The sequence below is a fragment of the Haliotis rufescens genome, unplaced genomic scaffold (genome assembly GCF_023055435.1).
Source record: "Haliotis rufescens isolate VD_foot unplaced genomic scaffold, xgHalRufe1.0.p SCAF_5, whole genome shotgun sequence".
Lineage (NCBI taxonomy): Eukaryota > Metazoa > Mollusca > Gastropoda > Lepetellida > Haliotidae > Haliotis > Haliotis rufescens.
In genome coordinates this window covers 20718807-20733944 of record NW_025964223.1, presented here as the reverse complement: position 1 = coordinate 20733944, position 15138 = coordinate 20718807, and the positions used below count along the sequence as shown (strand labels likewise).

General features: G+C 39.3%; 1 protein-coding gene across 7 annotated transcripts in view; it reads right to left on the bottom strand.

Annotated features, from left to right (window-relative positions):
* LOC124123000 (syntaxin-binding protein 5-like) overlaps positions 1–15138 on the bottom strand; it is a 154835-nt gene that overhangs the window by 47244 nt on the left and 92453 nt on the right. For all 7 annotated transcript variants that reach the window (XM_046486229.2, XM_046486235.2, XM_046486233.2 and 4 more), the window contains exons 7-12: positions 12256–12339; positions 11121–11244; positions 10172–10247; positions 6115–6269; positions 4613–4685; positions 2078–2225 (exon numbers count right to left, since the gene is read on the bottom strand). In XM_046486229.2, coding sequence (XP_046342185.1) covers positions 2078–2225; positions 4613–4685; positions 6115–6269; positions 10172–10247; positions 11121–11244; positions 12256–12339 — 660 coding nt within the window. The remainder of the gene's footprint in view (positions 1–2077; positions 2226–4612; positions 4686–6114; positions 6270–10171; positions 10248–11120; positions 11245–12255; positions 12340–15138) is intronic.

Sequence of the window (15138 nt, the reverse complement as noted above, 5' to 3'; positions counted from 1 at the left end):
ATACTACAGGTGGAGCTGGATAATACTGCGACACATCCAGTTAGTTTGATGCCACCCAAGAAGAAGTATCAAAACCTAGACATGCCCATAAGAGGGAGAAGAGACAACCAGAAACCAGAGAACATTATCACAATGCTGTTTCACCTCTTGACTGTGAATTATGGAAATGAAAAATTCAGCGATGGAAACTGACCGTTTTAGCCCTCTAGTCCTTATAATGATAACATATAGCAAAACACCTAAAAAGTGAGGTGAGGAGAGGAGAGGAGAGGAGAGGAGAGGAGAGGAGAGGAGAGGAGAGGTGAGGTGAGGTGAGGTGAGGTGAGGAGAGGAGAGGAGAGGAGAGGAGAGGAGAGGAGAGGAGAGGAGAGGAGAGGTGAGGTGAGGAGAGGAGAGGAGAGGAGAGGAGAGGAGAGGAGAGGAGAGGTGAGGTGAGGTGAGGTGAGGTGCAATGAGTGAGTGAGTGAGTGAATATGGTTTTACGCCGCTTTTAGCAATATTCCAGCAATATCACGGCGGGGGACACCAGAAATGGGCTTCACACATTGTACCCATGTCGGGAATCGAACCCGGGTCTTCGGCGTGACGAGCGAACGCCTTAACCACTAGGCTACCCGACCGCCCCTGAGGTGCAATGGAGTTTAACGCTGTGTCCAAGATTATTGCACTTATATGCACATGTGTTTATGTGAGGCTGCTTGTGCTAGTCCTAACTAATGCCTATCTTATAGTGATAGCCCACTGAGATACCATGCCCCAGTTTAATGTTAATACCCCACTCAGACACAGTATATTGACTCCGAGCCGACCAGTCCTTGTTTTAGGCCCTTAATGCCAAGCACCAAGCAGGGGAACATCTTTTGGTTTTTCGTGGCCAGGGATCGAACCCCAGGCCTTCCGCTCTCTAGGGGGACACTCTACCACTAGACCATGGAGGCAGTCACTCTTAAAGAGAGATAATTTAGTCCTTAGGATACCTTAACCATTGGACTTGTTTCGAACACTGGAAATATTAAATGTGAAATTGGACAAATAAGACAAATAATACAGTGCTCAGTCTTTTTATCACAATGGGGATTATCCCTTGGCCAGCTGCTGGACAAGTAAGAAGTCACCGTTTATGGTACCCAAACAGGTTGTTAGTCATGAAAAGCTTCTGACAGACATTAATTGTTATTTTAATTATTCACAATGTAAAGATCGAAGGGCGTTTCACAAAATCAGCAATATATGCAATGTTATTTTTGTAGGATTAACAGAAATAGCAACACTTTTACATTGACCGCTTCCTGACGTATCCGTACATAAATAGCTGCCAAGCAACACAAAACATTGTCATGCATCGCTGCACCATTGCCCTGGTAGTTTTAGTCCTCTCCCCAAAATATTTTGTCTTGTAATCCAATTGTGGGGCATGTGATTTCAGCACTGTCACTTGGACATTGAAATACTTTCAAAGAAGAATATGATACTTTTTCTCTTGGGAATTGACTTTATATATCTGGGACAATTTATATGCGCAACTAAATGGCAATCATTTTTTTAACTTTACTTGCCCATTAAAACAGATCTTTCCATTTATGCCCTCATTCCACAAAACTGTCTTAGCACTATGACTTCTTAGAGTCGTTGTTTAAATATGAGACTTGCAGCTATAGAAGCAATCAGATCCTTTCTGTGGAATGAGCGAGTTGGGTTTAACGCCGCTTTTAACAGTATTCCAGTTATATCACAGCATTTCAGCTTAATGTGGGAGGAAAGCCCGAAGTGATGCAGGTCTGAGACATTTACCACTTTGGTGAAACCCACGAGCATGAGTATGGTGCTGACAAACCTAGAAACATAATCGTGGCAAACCGGGATTCGAACCCACTATCACAGGTTTCTGGCATGCCAAAGGGACACAACTCTGCACAGCCAATCGCAGCGCCTTGGACGACTGGGCCACCCGTGTCCCCCTTTCTGTGGATCAGGGTCCAGATCCTATACACTGCCAACTGCATGGGTCACTGAATTCAATTTGTTTTCAATACATGCATCCCAATTTCAAAACCAGCCTTGGTAGTTTTATACCCACCTTTTCTGTGAAGCCAGTTTTCTTCTGTTTTGAGCCGACAGAGTAGAACGCAGGTATGAGGTCTGGGGGACAGTCAGCGTAATACTGACAGGCCGTCACCGGAGACTCATGGAGGTCCATTGGGTATGGGTTCTCGAAACATGGGTATCTGCAACAGGGTGTACGGTGTCACTTGAACACATTGAAAATTGATATATTTTCTTTCCTTGATCACATGCTGATTTACGCTACAGCCAACACACCTCTAGCTGTAAATAATCAAGTCTCTGTATGAGAAAGCTGTGCCAAATATTTTTCGGTCTACACGCCCAAACTTGTATTTTGACATTATCGTCAGCGGATATTAACCATAGTGCATGTATAGGGTAAAACACTCCTTGGGGGTTTTGGTTTAAAAGGGATTCAAATTAAGCGTGCGAGAGAAAAGATATGTGCAGCATGGATCAGTCGGAGTCATGACATGTAAAACTGAACAAGTTTTCATCGCCTGCCCCAGTGGCTCAGTGGGAAAACAGTGGGTTTACTAAAGATAACACGATACATGAGGTTGCAGGTTTGATTCACATCATGTGAAAACAATTGTGACATTTAACCAATCAAAACAGAATCTTGTGTTCATATCAAGAGGCCAGTTTATAAAACCTCAATTGTAAAACCGTGCAGGTTTAGAAGTGACCCATTTCAAATCCTGGTTTGGAAGAGAACCGCTTTAAAACCGTGGTTTGGAAGATGGGCTGGTTACTAGGTGAAACCGAGGTTGTCAGGAACCTAATGCATTATATGGGGTAACTCGGGCATAGGTTACAAGTACACACTGATGAAACAAGACCAAAAGAAAATTTACCAGATAGGGGCTTAGGACGATAAAGTCGCAGTCTAGTTGTGGCTTAATACACACATACTTCTCAAAACTAGTTAAAGAACATCCACAATTAGAAGGCTGTGTGGTGCAATACCCACCCGCTATGACAGATTAACAGGAGTCATTTGAAAAATTCGGGTCTTGTTTAACTTCTTATGAGTAATCTACAATAATCAAGAGCTATTAAATAGTCAAGTCAGGCACACCAGTGCTTTCACTGAACGAGCATGATCTACACAGTCAGGTCACAATGACACAACATCAGCTTCAGGTTCCAACCATAACCACCTGGGTGCCGTTGTACAAAGCGATCTTACCGCTAAGGTGATCGTAACTCCCATACCTTAACATAGACTTATGACAGTCGTAGTGCTAAGGTTGCTTTGAACAACCAGGTTCTTACTCGTTAGCGCTTACATCAAGCACTGGACCTATTCTGCAGCACATAAGGTAAGGTAGGGTGAAATGGGGTTTAACGTTGTGTTCTACATGTAAAGCGATGTGTATGCATGTGCTTGTCTGCTAGTCCTAGTCCTGATGTATGCTGGTTTTATAGTGTCAGCCCACTGAGATGCCATGACACAGTTTAACATGGATCAGAGCTCCAGATAAGCTGCGTATCTGCGTAAAATATGCATCAGAAATGCAGAAATACGCAGTAAAATAAAATCCGCAACGGACATTACATATACGCTACAAAAATAAAACTTGTGCATATCATCAAAATATTGTGAAGTAACCCTGCGTATTCGATTAGCAAATCAGCAACTTATTTTGAAATTATAAACGGGCATTACGACAACCTTGCCAAACTCCACGATGACAGTTACATCATGATCATTTGCCATCACACTTTCTTATGGAAGTATTGTGGTATTTTTGAGTTCTATAAAGCTCTCGAACACACACGACACCAGTTTGCAGGGACAAGATGAATAGTGTTTTTAAATATTTAACTTAAATACCCACGTGTGAAAAAACTAGTGGGTAACAGAAATTTGAATACCCAGATAGAATTACTGATACCCAATGATTTTAAAATGCATGGGTAAAATGCCCACAACACCAAAAGCTTATCTGGAGCTCTGATGGATACCCCACTCTGACACATCATACTGACTCTGTGCCTGTTTTATCCCTTAATGTCGAGCACCATGACAAGAAGTAACAACAAGTACCACCCTTTAATGTCTTTTGATATGACATGGGCAGGCCATACTGAGCAATATTCCAGCAAGATCTGGCATCTGGCATCTGTGAAACATGGTGTAACGCCATTGGCGCTCAACGCATCACTAGTGCCAAGCCCACCCCAATCTTTGTAGCCTATGGTAAGCTGTAGACATGTCTGAAAATAATCGAGTATGGCCAGACAATCCAATGACTGACAACATGAGCATCGATCGACACAATTGGGATGTGATATATTGAGTAGAACCTTCCACTATTTCAACACGTTCAAAAAGTTACACTTCATTGCATGATGAATTGGTAACCTTGTAATTTATATACAGACGTGTCTTTATTAGTTGGTGAGTCTGTTAATGTTGTTTTATGCCACAGTCAGCAATATTCCACCTTATATTTCAATACACCAATGTGACCATGATGACAAAGAGATTATTAGCACTATCCATGATATGATATATTCAACTACATGTATATGATCTTACCCGGGCGACGTAAGATCCACAACAACAAGATCATTTTGCAGCAGCACGACAATAGCATAGGGGTCTTGGAAATCTGGAACAAACATATACAATAGCCATCAGTCTAGAAGTGTCTTTTACCTGCCTAAAGATCACAAATAATGCAACTATTTGACAATTTCAAGCAGTTTTTTCAAGGAGGACGGAAGGGGTTTGGGGATAGAGGCTCAGTGTCGAACGATGTCATTCACACGCTAATAAACATTAGTTTCAGTTTACGATACTGAATCCTCATTCAATGATAAAGCCAAATCTTAGATCAGACCTCTAAGTAGCGACCAAAGGTGGCCAAATGCAACTTAGATCTATGATTGGCAACCTAAATTTATCTACTGCTCGCCACTTGACTACCTTAAAGTTAACATAACTGGCAACAATATCTGTTTAAGATATCTGTTGGCTCCTAAAAACTTTGGTTTGGCTCCTTACATATTCATGTTAGGAGCCGCTTGGCTCCCTAATAAATAAACGAACTGAAGATGACATTCATTTGTGTGAGTGAGTGGATGCTATTAAAGCCACAGCAATCAATATTGCAATATATCTCATATCAGCCTGTTAATATGTAAATCTGGCCAAAGTGGTTAACAGCATGAGCAATGATCAGGTCACAACCTAAAACCATCCAACCCTAATTTGTTGGCTCTAATGGTTTACTGGAGATATAGTCTGCCCCAGGCTTCCCATAGAAGACAAGCAAAGGAGGACTGGGGACCTATTCTTCATCAGACTTCCCTTCAGGAGACAAGCATGGGGTACTTGGGACCTATTCTTCATCGGGATTCCCACAGAAGATAAGCAAAGGAGGACTGGGGACCTATTCTTCATCAGACTTCCCTTCAGGAGACAAGCATGGGGTACTTGGGACCTATTCTTCATCGGGATTCCCACAGAAGACAAGCAAAGGAGGACTGGGGACCTATTCTTCATCAGACTTCCCTTCAGGAGACAAGCATGGGGTACTTGGGACCTATTGTTCATCGGGATTCCCACAGAAGACAAGCAAAGGAGGACTGGGGACCTATTCTTCATCAGACTTCCCTTCAGGAGACAAGCATGGGGTACTTGGGACCTATTCTTCATCGGAATTCCAACAGGAGACAAGCATGGGGTACTTGGGACCTATTCTTCATCGGAATTCCCACAGGAGACAAGCAAAGGAAGACTGGGGACCTATTCTTCATCAGACTTCCCTTCAGGAGACAAGCATGGGGTACTTGGGACCTGTTCTTCATCGGAAATCCCACAGAAGAAAAGCAAGGAGCACTGCAGATCTATTCCGCCCAAGAATTCCCTTCAGGAGATAATCAAGGAGTACTTGGGACCTATTCCTCCCCTTCAGGAAACAAGCAAGGAGTGCTGAGATCCTATTCTGCCCCAGAATTTCCACGGGAGACAATCAAGGAATACTGGGGACCTATTCTGCCCAAGACTTCCCACAAAGTAAAGACTGTCACCCTCACCATTTGACCATGGAGTCTCACAAAGCACCACAAAGTCCACCACGTTGTGCTCCATCTCTAACACTGTGGTGCTCCTTCCATTCATCACTGTAATACTTGGAGTCCGGCCAGCTCGGTCGTATGACATCCCACCTGAGAAGATCACTAGCGGCTCACTGAAACAAACAATCAGGGTGATTATCTCACATGTGCATGTGGACCACTCAGACCTGACAAGCACTTTGAGGTAGGTACAGGCAGTACACAAAGACATACGTAAGATACAGCAAAACCTTGTTAATCTGGAACCTGTTAATCCAGAATCATAGCCTACTGGATAAGTACTGCTAGGACCATATACAATGGAACATCACGCCATACTCATGCAGGGATTCACCAAGGACTTTAGACCAAGTCCTGGCATTATTTTGTCTGATATGGGATTTTTTACAGTTCTATTTTGTTTCATTCAGAGGTAGGCCAATCTTAACATTGTATTTTGAGATTGCATTCATAATAATATATAACTAAGGCTTAAAAAAATAAAAGAATTTGTTCTCAGGCAATGTTTTTTGAAAATATAGTGCGGGCGGGTGGTGTCTTTTTGGGGGGGGTTGTTCAAACTAGTATGCAACCAATAAACAGTTGTGTAATCAATAAACAATTGTGTACAATCAACCCGGGAAAGGGCCTCCCTACATAAATGTATTCCTTGATAGTAAAATACTGGAATACAGTATTTTTCCACCATTGGACTTGAAGTATTTGAGGATTTTTTTGATTTTTTTTTAAATGGAAATAAAAACAAAACGTGCGGCGCACTTTATCATGATGTGGGCGGTGCCTGAGAACCAAGACTATTTTTTTTTTAGCCTAAGCATAACAACCACTTCCTAAAGCTATTTGAAATATATCCACATGTTATGGGTTTTCGGACGCTTAAGAAACAGTCGTAGTTTTCTCTCTAATTGCATGAACAACTGTAAAACATCTCATTCGCTGATAAAAGACTTTCTCTTTCAAACAATCCATCATCTGAGTATTTACAATGTCTGTGTGATGCTACACCCCCCGTGATAGCAGGAGTAAAAGGATCAAAGGATGTATGCATACCATAAATTAAAGTTATACTATTTGGTCATTTTTAACCGAATCACGGTAGGTTGCGAGAAACGTGTGCACAGTTGATGGTTGCTTCCAGTTTAATTTACAAAACATACACATGGTAATCTTAATCTCTGCATATAAAACAATGCCCAGCAGAACAGGAAATACAATTTAATTGCTAAGCCATCGTGTCTAGTGATGTTTTATCTCAAATTTCAAATTATTGACCGAGTTTAATTGTTATAATCTGTTTGTTTCCCTGAATTGCAAATATAGGGATTGTGTATGAGCTGGTGACATGTTTCATTCCGATTCGCTTTATAGACGGGGTATATAAATTAACATCGATTTTGAAGGCTTGAACAGCGGGGGTCACCTTACACATGGGGTCGCTTTATAGATGGCGACATACGGTACCAGTACACATGATTTTATTAGGTAGGCCTCATTGTATGTTTACACTGACAGCCATATAACAACCAGCTGTATGGCAGAAAAAATAGTTCCTCAAGATGAAAAGATGCCATGAGCGTATGTATGACAGTATTCTCAAATTGCTTGACAGTAACATATTTAAAGTTTGGTCACAACAATTAGATTTAAATAATATCATCATTAGATGAGAAATATCTGTTAAGAACTACTGTAAATCTTGCATTGATTTTGAGTCGGATTTTTGGCTAGGGGTCAGCAGTCATATTTATTTGGAGATTTACAGTACCTGAGTAAATCATTAAGTCGGTCACTGTGACCTTTACATTTACTTTAAGAGCAGAACATCAAAATGGCCAACGGGATCAACGTGACGGGCGATATATATCCATAGTTGACATTGAACCTGTGGCCATTAGTTCCACTGACCAATTAATCAAAGGTGATTATAACAATTTGCCAAATAGATACTTAAAGTATTTCATGGATAGAAATTCATCTTTTTGACTGCTACTGTCAATCTAGGCACAGATCGAGTTCATATTTCGATCTGCATTTCTTCGAAAGGTCAAAAAATGGATATTGGATTACAAACAGTTTTTACAAAGTATGCAAAAACTCAGAGTTCAAGGTTAAAGTATTTGAATGATCAAAAGTTTTAAATCCATAAACATTAAAATGTATCATTCATACACCTATGAATGTCAGTTTCGTGTTCATTCAACCAGCCTCAGGTCTAACCAGCCATATCTCCTGTAATCTTCACATTCCAGTGTTTGCCTTTACGGCGTCCCATAAAAACAAATACGCACTGAAAAAAACTGGGATGCAAAAAAAGAAACCTACATGCATTCCCTTATGCATTTCTCAGTTTGATAAAACTTTACTTCATGCATAACTTATCATTTTGTTTTGAGTTCTTTTCGCCCAACAAGAACCATGATACACACATAAAAAAAGACACAAATTTTATTTGTGCTCAAGAATGGCCTAAAACACATCATTTCAGGTCTACATTTGAAAAATGTACATGAATGGGGTCATGCACCCAAACCCCCGCAAGATAGATTCGCACCTGCGCCTGTGCCTCTTGCAGCTAACGCATCCAAGTCGACCCCATTTTTTCAAAGACCAATGCAAACACTGCATTCTAAATAATAATGAAATGGGGAGTGAGTGAGTATGGTTTTACGCCATCCGTAATTCTCTTCCTTGTGAACTATAAAGTTTCTAAAAACTATTGTTTTTTTAATCAAGATTAGACAATTTTAAACTTTCCAATTCTGTGTAGCAGTGGGTTTTTTCTGTACAAACATTATGGTGAAATATCTGGTCAACTTCTTTATATTGAGGAACACTACAGAGTTTATTTTATCTTCACACAAATTAAACCAGTCAAATGAAAAGAGTCTTTAGTTTTGAGGCTTCTTAAAAATAACAATGCAATGAATAAGAACATGACCACAGTTACCATTTCATTAAAAAAAAACAATACCTGTTCTACCCAAAATAATTTTTTTTAAACAAAACAAAAAACACACAATATTCATGGCTCTCCAGCACCGACCTTTCGCTCCCACTCATTCTTCAAGTGTCTTCCAACACTTTTTGTCCGTGAAGCAATTATTTTTTTAAAAATAGGCTTTATCCGAGTGAAAGCAAGAAGTGAACATCACTCATGGCAATATTGACCAAGATGCATATTATACCACACACTAACCTTCCTTGAAGGAGGTAAAATGTATGTAAAAAATATATCAGAACCAGGGATTTAAGTGTTTGTGATGACAATTTGTTGGAGGATGAAAACTGAACAATGTGCCAAAAATATAACATAATTTATTAAGTATTAGAAAACATAATATCTAAATATCTCACTTAAATGAAATGACATGTTATGCCAGAGCCACGTTCCACAAAGCGATCTTAGTGCTAAGTTGGTCGTAACTCCCATACTTTATCATAGGCTTACGATCAACGTAGCACTAAGATCGCTTTGTGGAACGGGGCCCAGAACTACTTTCAGAAGGCCTCAGTGCCGCTATGTATATCAGAGATGGATCATGAACATCAGTTAGTGAAAATTAGTAAGAAAATACATAATAAATAGACCATGTGTCTTTTCTGGTTAAATAAAACATTCATCTCATCTAGTGAACAGACAAGGCTGAATCTGCCACAAATGAAAATATCAGCTTTGTCTGATCACTCAATGAGATAGAAATGTTATCTGACAAGCAAATACAGGTATCTTCTATATCAATGTCACTATACAATATTTACAACAAACTTTAAAAATGTCTCCCAAATACGAATTAGGCATGTATACCAAATGAGTTCATCACACAGACTCATATTAAATTCTATATTTTAATATATGCATCACCAAGAGCATCATATTCTTTTTCATAAAATTCCAAATAATTCTTCCCTCCTCAAGCCATACTGAGTAGACTGACATTCTGAAACCTAGCCAGCTAATATGAACAACTCTATTAAGTCTGTGAAAGTAATAAACAGAGACTGACAAACAGCTTACCCATTTCGGATTGATTTCCAGTCGACCTTGGTTATAGGCTTGCACGGGTCTGGTTTGCCATCCTTGCCAAGTTTGGCTGAAACAAAAAGCATCACTGAAATATATGAAGGCACACTGGGAATTTGGGTTTTTAAGAGGTCCCCAGCACTCCTGCATGTCACGTGGTGCCTACTTAGGCAAGTGACTTTGTTCAAAATATGCCTCGGTTCACCCAGCTGTGAATGGGTACCCTTCGGATGAGATGGTTACGTGACTGTTAATCTTCCAGCGCCTCAGTGGTAGCTTAGGGTGTACCCTCCTAATGGGAGCTTAGAATGATAACTGCAAGAGACTAGTGTAGCGGCCATAAAATTTCTGAGTCCCGTGATGGGATTCGAACCACGGACCTTCTGATCAGAGGACGGACGCCTTGTCCATATGACCAAAGAGGTTAACCCTGTCAGCAATCTGACAAGGTAAGGATGTCATCTGTGGGATGACCCCTCGCCCTGCTACATACTCCCCCGTCAACAGAAGGCACGTCCCGGGCCGCATAGTAGGGTACTGAGGCTTATTTTGCTCAAATTCAATATGAACGTGCTCAGACCCACGTTGGGCGCCAATGTAGGGGCCATAAAATTTCCGAATTTTTCCATAGACTAAATTGTCCACCTCACCATCACAAATAAAATAAAAGATTTAGTCATTCAGAAGTATTTTATAAAAACATCAGAAGTGGTTGGTATAATTACCTTATTTATTAAACTTAATGTAATGGAATTTCCTATAAAATAGATTTGGTACAAGACAATGAATAAACATTGTGGCTGACATTGGAAGAAAAAGAGGAAATTCCATATCTGTCTATCTTTTCTTGCAGAAAGGAGCAAGAGTACTACACAAAGTTCCTGTGAAACAACGTGAGTTGGCTAGGACTGCCTTGTGCCGTGGGCCTGCTGTGTAAGATTACCATGGGGGAACATGCTGTTCATGGGTTTGGGCGTCGGCTTGAGTCCCCATGTTGTCAGGCTTCCGTCTGAATGACTGCACATGAACTGCTTCCCTTCGTGGTGCCAGGCGATTGACCGTAGAGCCTGCAACAAACACCAGGTCACACGGGTAGATTTCAGGAATGTAGTATGTATTCTCTCATGCAGTCTCTCATGCAGTCATGCATTCTCGTATGTATTCTTTCTCATATTAATCCATGATTTTGCACAAAACTACAGAAGATTAACGCAGGTGTTTAGTTGGTACTAAGACATTCATCGGCAACACTTTTAGTTTATAACAACAAGCAATTGATCATTCAGATCAAGAAGTCAACAAATTCATACATGAAGGTATCTAGATAATAAAGCATGTAACATGTAAAATGACCAATTTTTAATTATTAATTGTTTTCAATATCAGCATGTTTAGAGTTGTTTCTAACTATAATTGCAATATGCATTATCATCAGAAAGATATGTATTCATAACCTCAATGAGAATATTAATGAGAAGGAAATGCCAAACAAAACATAATTTTGTATCAGGTGACATGGACCCAACAGGTATGGGTTGGTAGGTTGAATTCTTTTTTCAAATTTAGTAATATGGCTAGCATAGGACAGAAGTTACTTGCAATATTTCTCGAAATTGTTGGTCAAAATAGCTACAGCAACAATAATATATGAAACATCTGATGATTTTTTTTCAAAATGTTAAATATGGGCTTCTTGATGACTGCTTTCAGGTGTGATAAAAAACATTTGGGTTGAAGTAAAACAATGGGACAGTCCTGAAAACACAACCATTATATTTTGTGCCTAATATATCCTTGTCTAATCCCATCAACATCAAAGTGAAAACCTTATGTCAGCACCACATAAACCAACAGACAAATACAACAAAGATTCTTTACGCAACATCCAAAATTAAATTTTACATCAAAAACATTTCAATAAATATCTGTTTGTGTTTAAAATTTGTACAAACTGTGAAAAATAATTTAACTAGGAAAAGAAATGTGAAGTTTCAATTGAATTAGATCTACTTTTTTAATAAATGTACATAAGTATTTTGCAGGCAGCTGTTCATTTGATGCACAAGCTTGAGTCTCACCTCCGGGGAGCTGTATCTTGTCTCAGCTATCTTGTTCTTAAGATCCCAGAGCACAATGGTACCAGATTCAAAACCTATTAAAAGCTGCGAAAAGACAGTGAGAAAGTAGAAATCAATGCACTCGTACACTCGGACAGTCAGTGAAATGGCTTGTAGACCTTAACAACATGTAATGCCTTCCAGCCTGGCAAAATCTCCACATTTAAGTCACTCTCATGTTGATGAGGCTGTTGTAAGGCTTCCTTGTTAAAACTGATGGCATGGATCTCAAGGTTTTTGTAAAGCAGATTTTTTTGCAGTACAAAAAGCCTCCAGCATATCTTTCCTTGGAAATGAGGACTGCTTCACCAGTTACAATTTTTTGGGCAAGATCATGCATTTTTAGATAGTTATGTTACGTGGGAATATACATATATATAATGTGAAATATTGTAAATGAAAACGCCTTCAGTGATTATTTAGAATCAGTGTTTAACACTGTGTTTTGAAAAGATATTGCTGGTATATTGTTTCAAGCAACAAACCAGGCCTCAAAGTTTAAATTTTTAACAAGTAGCCATATGGCTACGAGCATTTGTTTCCCGGAAGCCAGTGGTAAAATCAAGAAGTAAAGTCAATATTGTAGGTAGCCAAAAGCATTTGAAATTATCTTTTATCAAATAACTATTCTAATATGTACAAGTCATAGCACTAGTCTTGAAATTGTATATTAGTGGATACTGTACTTGATGTTTGTTATCTGTGACTCAAACAATGATGCAATTTATGTTACTAGATTATTTAGGTATATCCTTGCTTATCCAATGAGCATTGTCAACTGAAATAAAATAATTACATTAATATTTATGTATTTCCGTTCATTGTCAACTTTAGGATGCATTATACGCAAGTACAATTATTAGCAGACATGTTTTCGACAATCAGCTATTATTGATTTTTGTGTCTTCAAATGTGAAGCAATTGAATTTAGTTGCCACAAGATATTTTTCAAGGTAGTCATTTGGCTACCTCTGAATTTTAGACAGTAGACAAATTGAAATTTAAGTCGAATTGGCAACCGTTTAGTCACAACTTTGAGGCCTGCAGACCTGTTGAACAACGTTTGAAATAGCCTGCCTTCTAATCCATGGCAGTTTATATTTTTGACAAGAAATCCTTTAACTTATACTGGTCTGCTGAAATGTTTCAAGAATTAAACATTGTTGAACTGTCAAAGGCATAAAAACAAATATACTAAAGTAAAGAAAGATTTCTTCCCATTTTAATCATTGACAACCTTGGGCGACAAGTAATTAATTAATTGGGGAGTGCACATATTCGAGTTGCAAACATAAAAAAGCAGTTAATAATCTTTTTCCTGTTTTTGCCTGACCGGGCTGTCAGTCCGATGATTATAATCAGGGTGAATCTAGAAATCAAACCCACGATCATAGGATTCAGGGACACCAAAGGGAAGCAACTCTGCACAGTGAATTACTGCACCTAAGACTAGTAGTGGGTCAACTGTGACCTTACTAGTCTACTGTGTTACAGTGATAATGCAGAGCTACTGTTCTATCGGGTCAGTTACAGATTCTATTTATCTCACACACTGAATGAAAATTGATGTTAGTAATAAATTGCTGAAATTTGAAATGACTAATCCATTGTCAATATTAAAGAGAACACACCCTTTGTACTGTTTGAATCATTACATGCTGGTGCAAACAACTGGATAAAACAAAATCTTACTAAACAAGAGTCATCAGGAGATGACAAGTCCCCCAGTCTGGTGCAATTCTGAAATGGAGTTTGGCTACTTTTACCCCACTTATGGTTCATTGCCATTGGATACTTTCAGTTCAGTGACAAAAACAATATCGCTGTTCAGTAATTTTCAAAATCCCAAATTATCAAAAGGCACCAGTTCACCACTAGACTAATCTGTACACCAAGTTTCATCCAGAAATATTCAACGGTTTTGGAGTTCTGCTCTGGAAACAAACACTACCCTCATTTTGTCGTCATGAAAAGAAACAAAAAAAATATATCTGAAATCATCAAAAGGCACCAGTTAACACCTAGACTGATCTGAATAGCAAGTTTCAAAAAGAAATATACAACAGTTTAGGAGTTAAGGAAAAGGGACAGCATCCAGACAAATGGATGGACGGACAGATAGACGGACGGATGGATGGAAGGATGGATGGAAGGATGGACATGCTGATCTCCATATCCCCCCGGTTTGGGGGATAAAACTTTGAACAATTTACATCCATAGTTTTAGTAAAAGTCTTCAAAAGAGATTCTGAACCAACTTTGTCCTGGGTCACAATGACAACTGATATTTTCACTTCCAACAAAACCCGATAAGTCTTAGTTAACAGTGTACACAGTCTGTGTAATACAATACTCATTAACATATACAACAGTAGCATCTGGTGCAATGACAAATACACAGATAACATATAATCGATAGGATGCAACAGATATCAGTCAGCAAAATACAGGCAAATGTAACAAGCCGAGCGAAGTCTGCTCCATCAGCGATATTCACATCTGTATATAATGATACTGCAACAGACTCCAGACTTTTGAGCTGTTGAGTATTTACACAAGTTAATATTCACTGGGTATTGACAGTGTTCTTTGGGTAGTCATCCTATTTTAACTCTCTTGGGCCTAGTCAATAGGGTTTTGTAAACAGAATCTATTTGGAAAATATTTCTACTTCCATGCTGTTTCAGGTAACTTCTAAAATGCATGTCTAAATGCTGACCCAAGTGATTTGTATGTCACCCAAAGCAGGTCACATGTCACCCAAAGCAGGTCACATGTCGCCCCAAGCAGGTCACATGTCACCCGAAGTGGGTTATATATCACCCGAAGTGGGTTATATGTCAC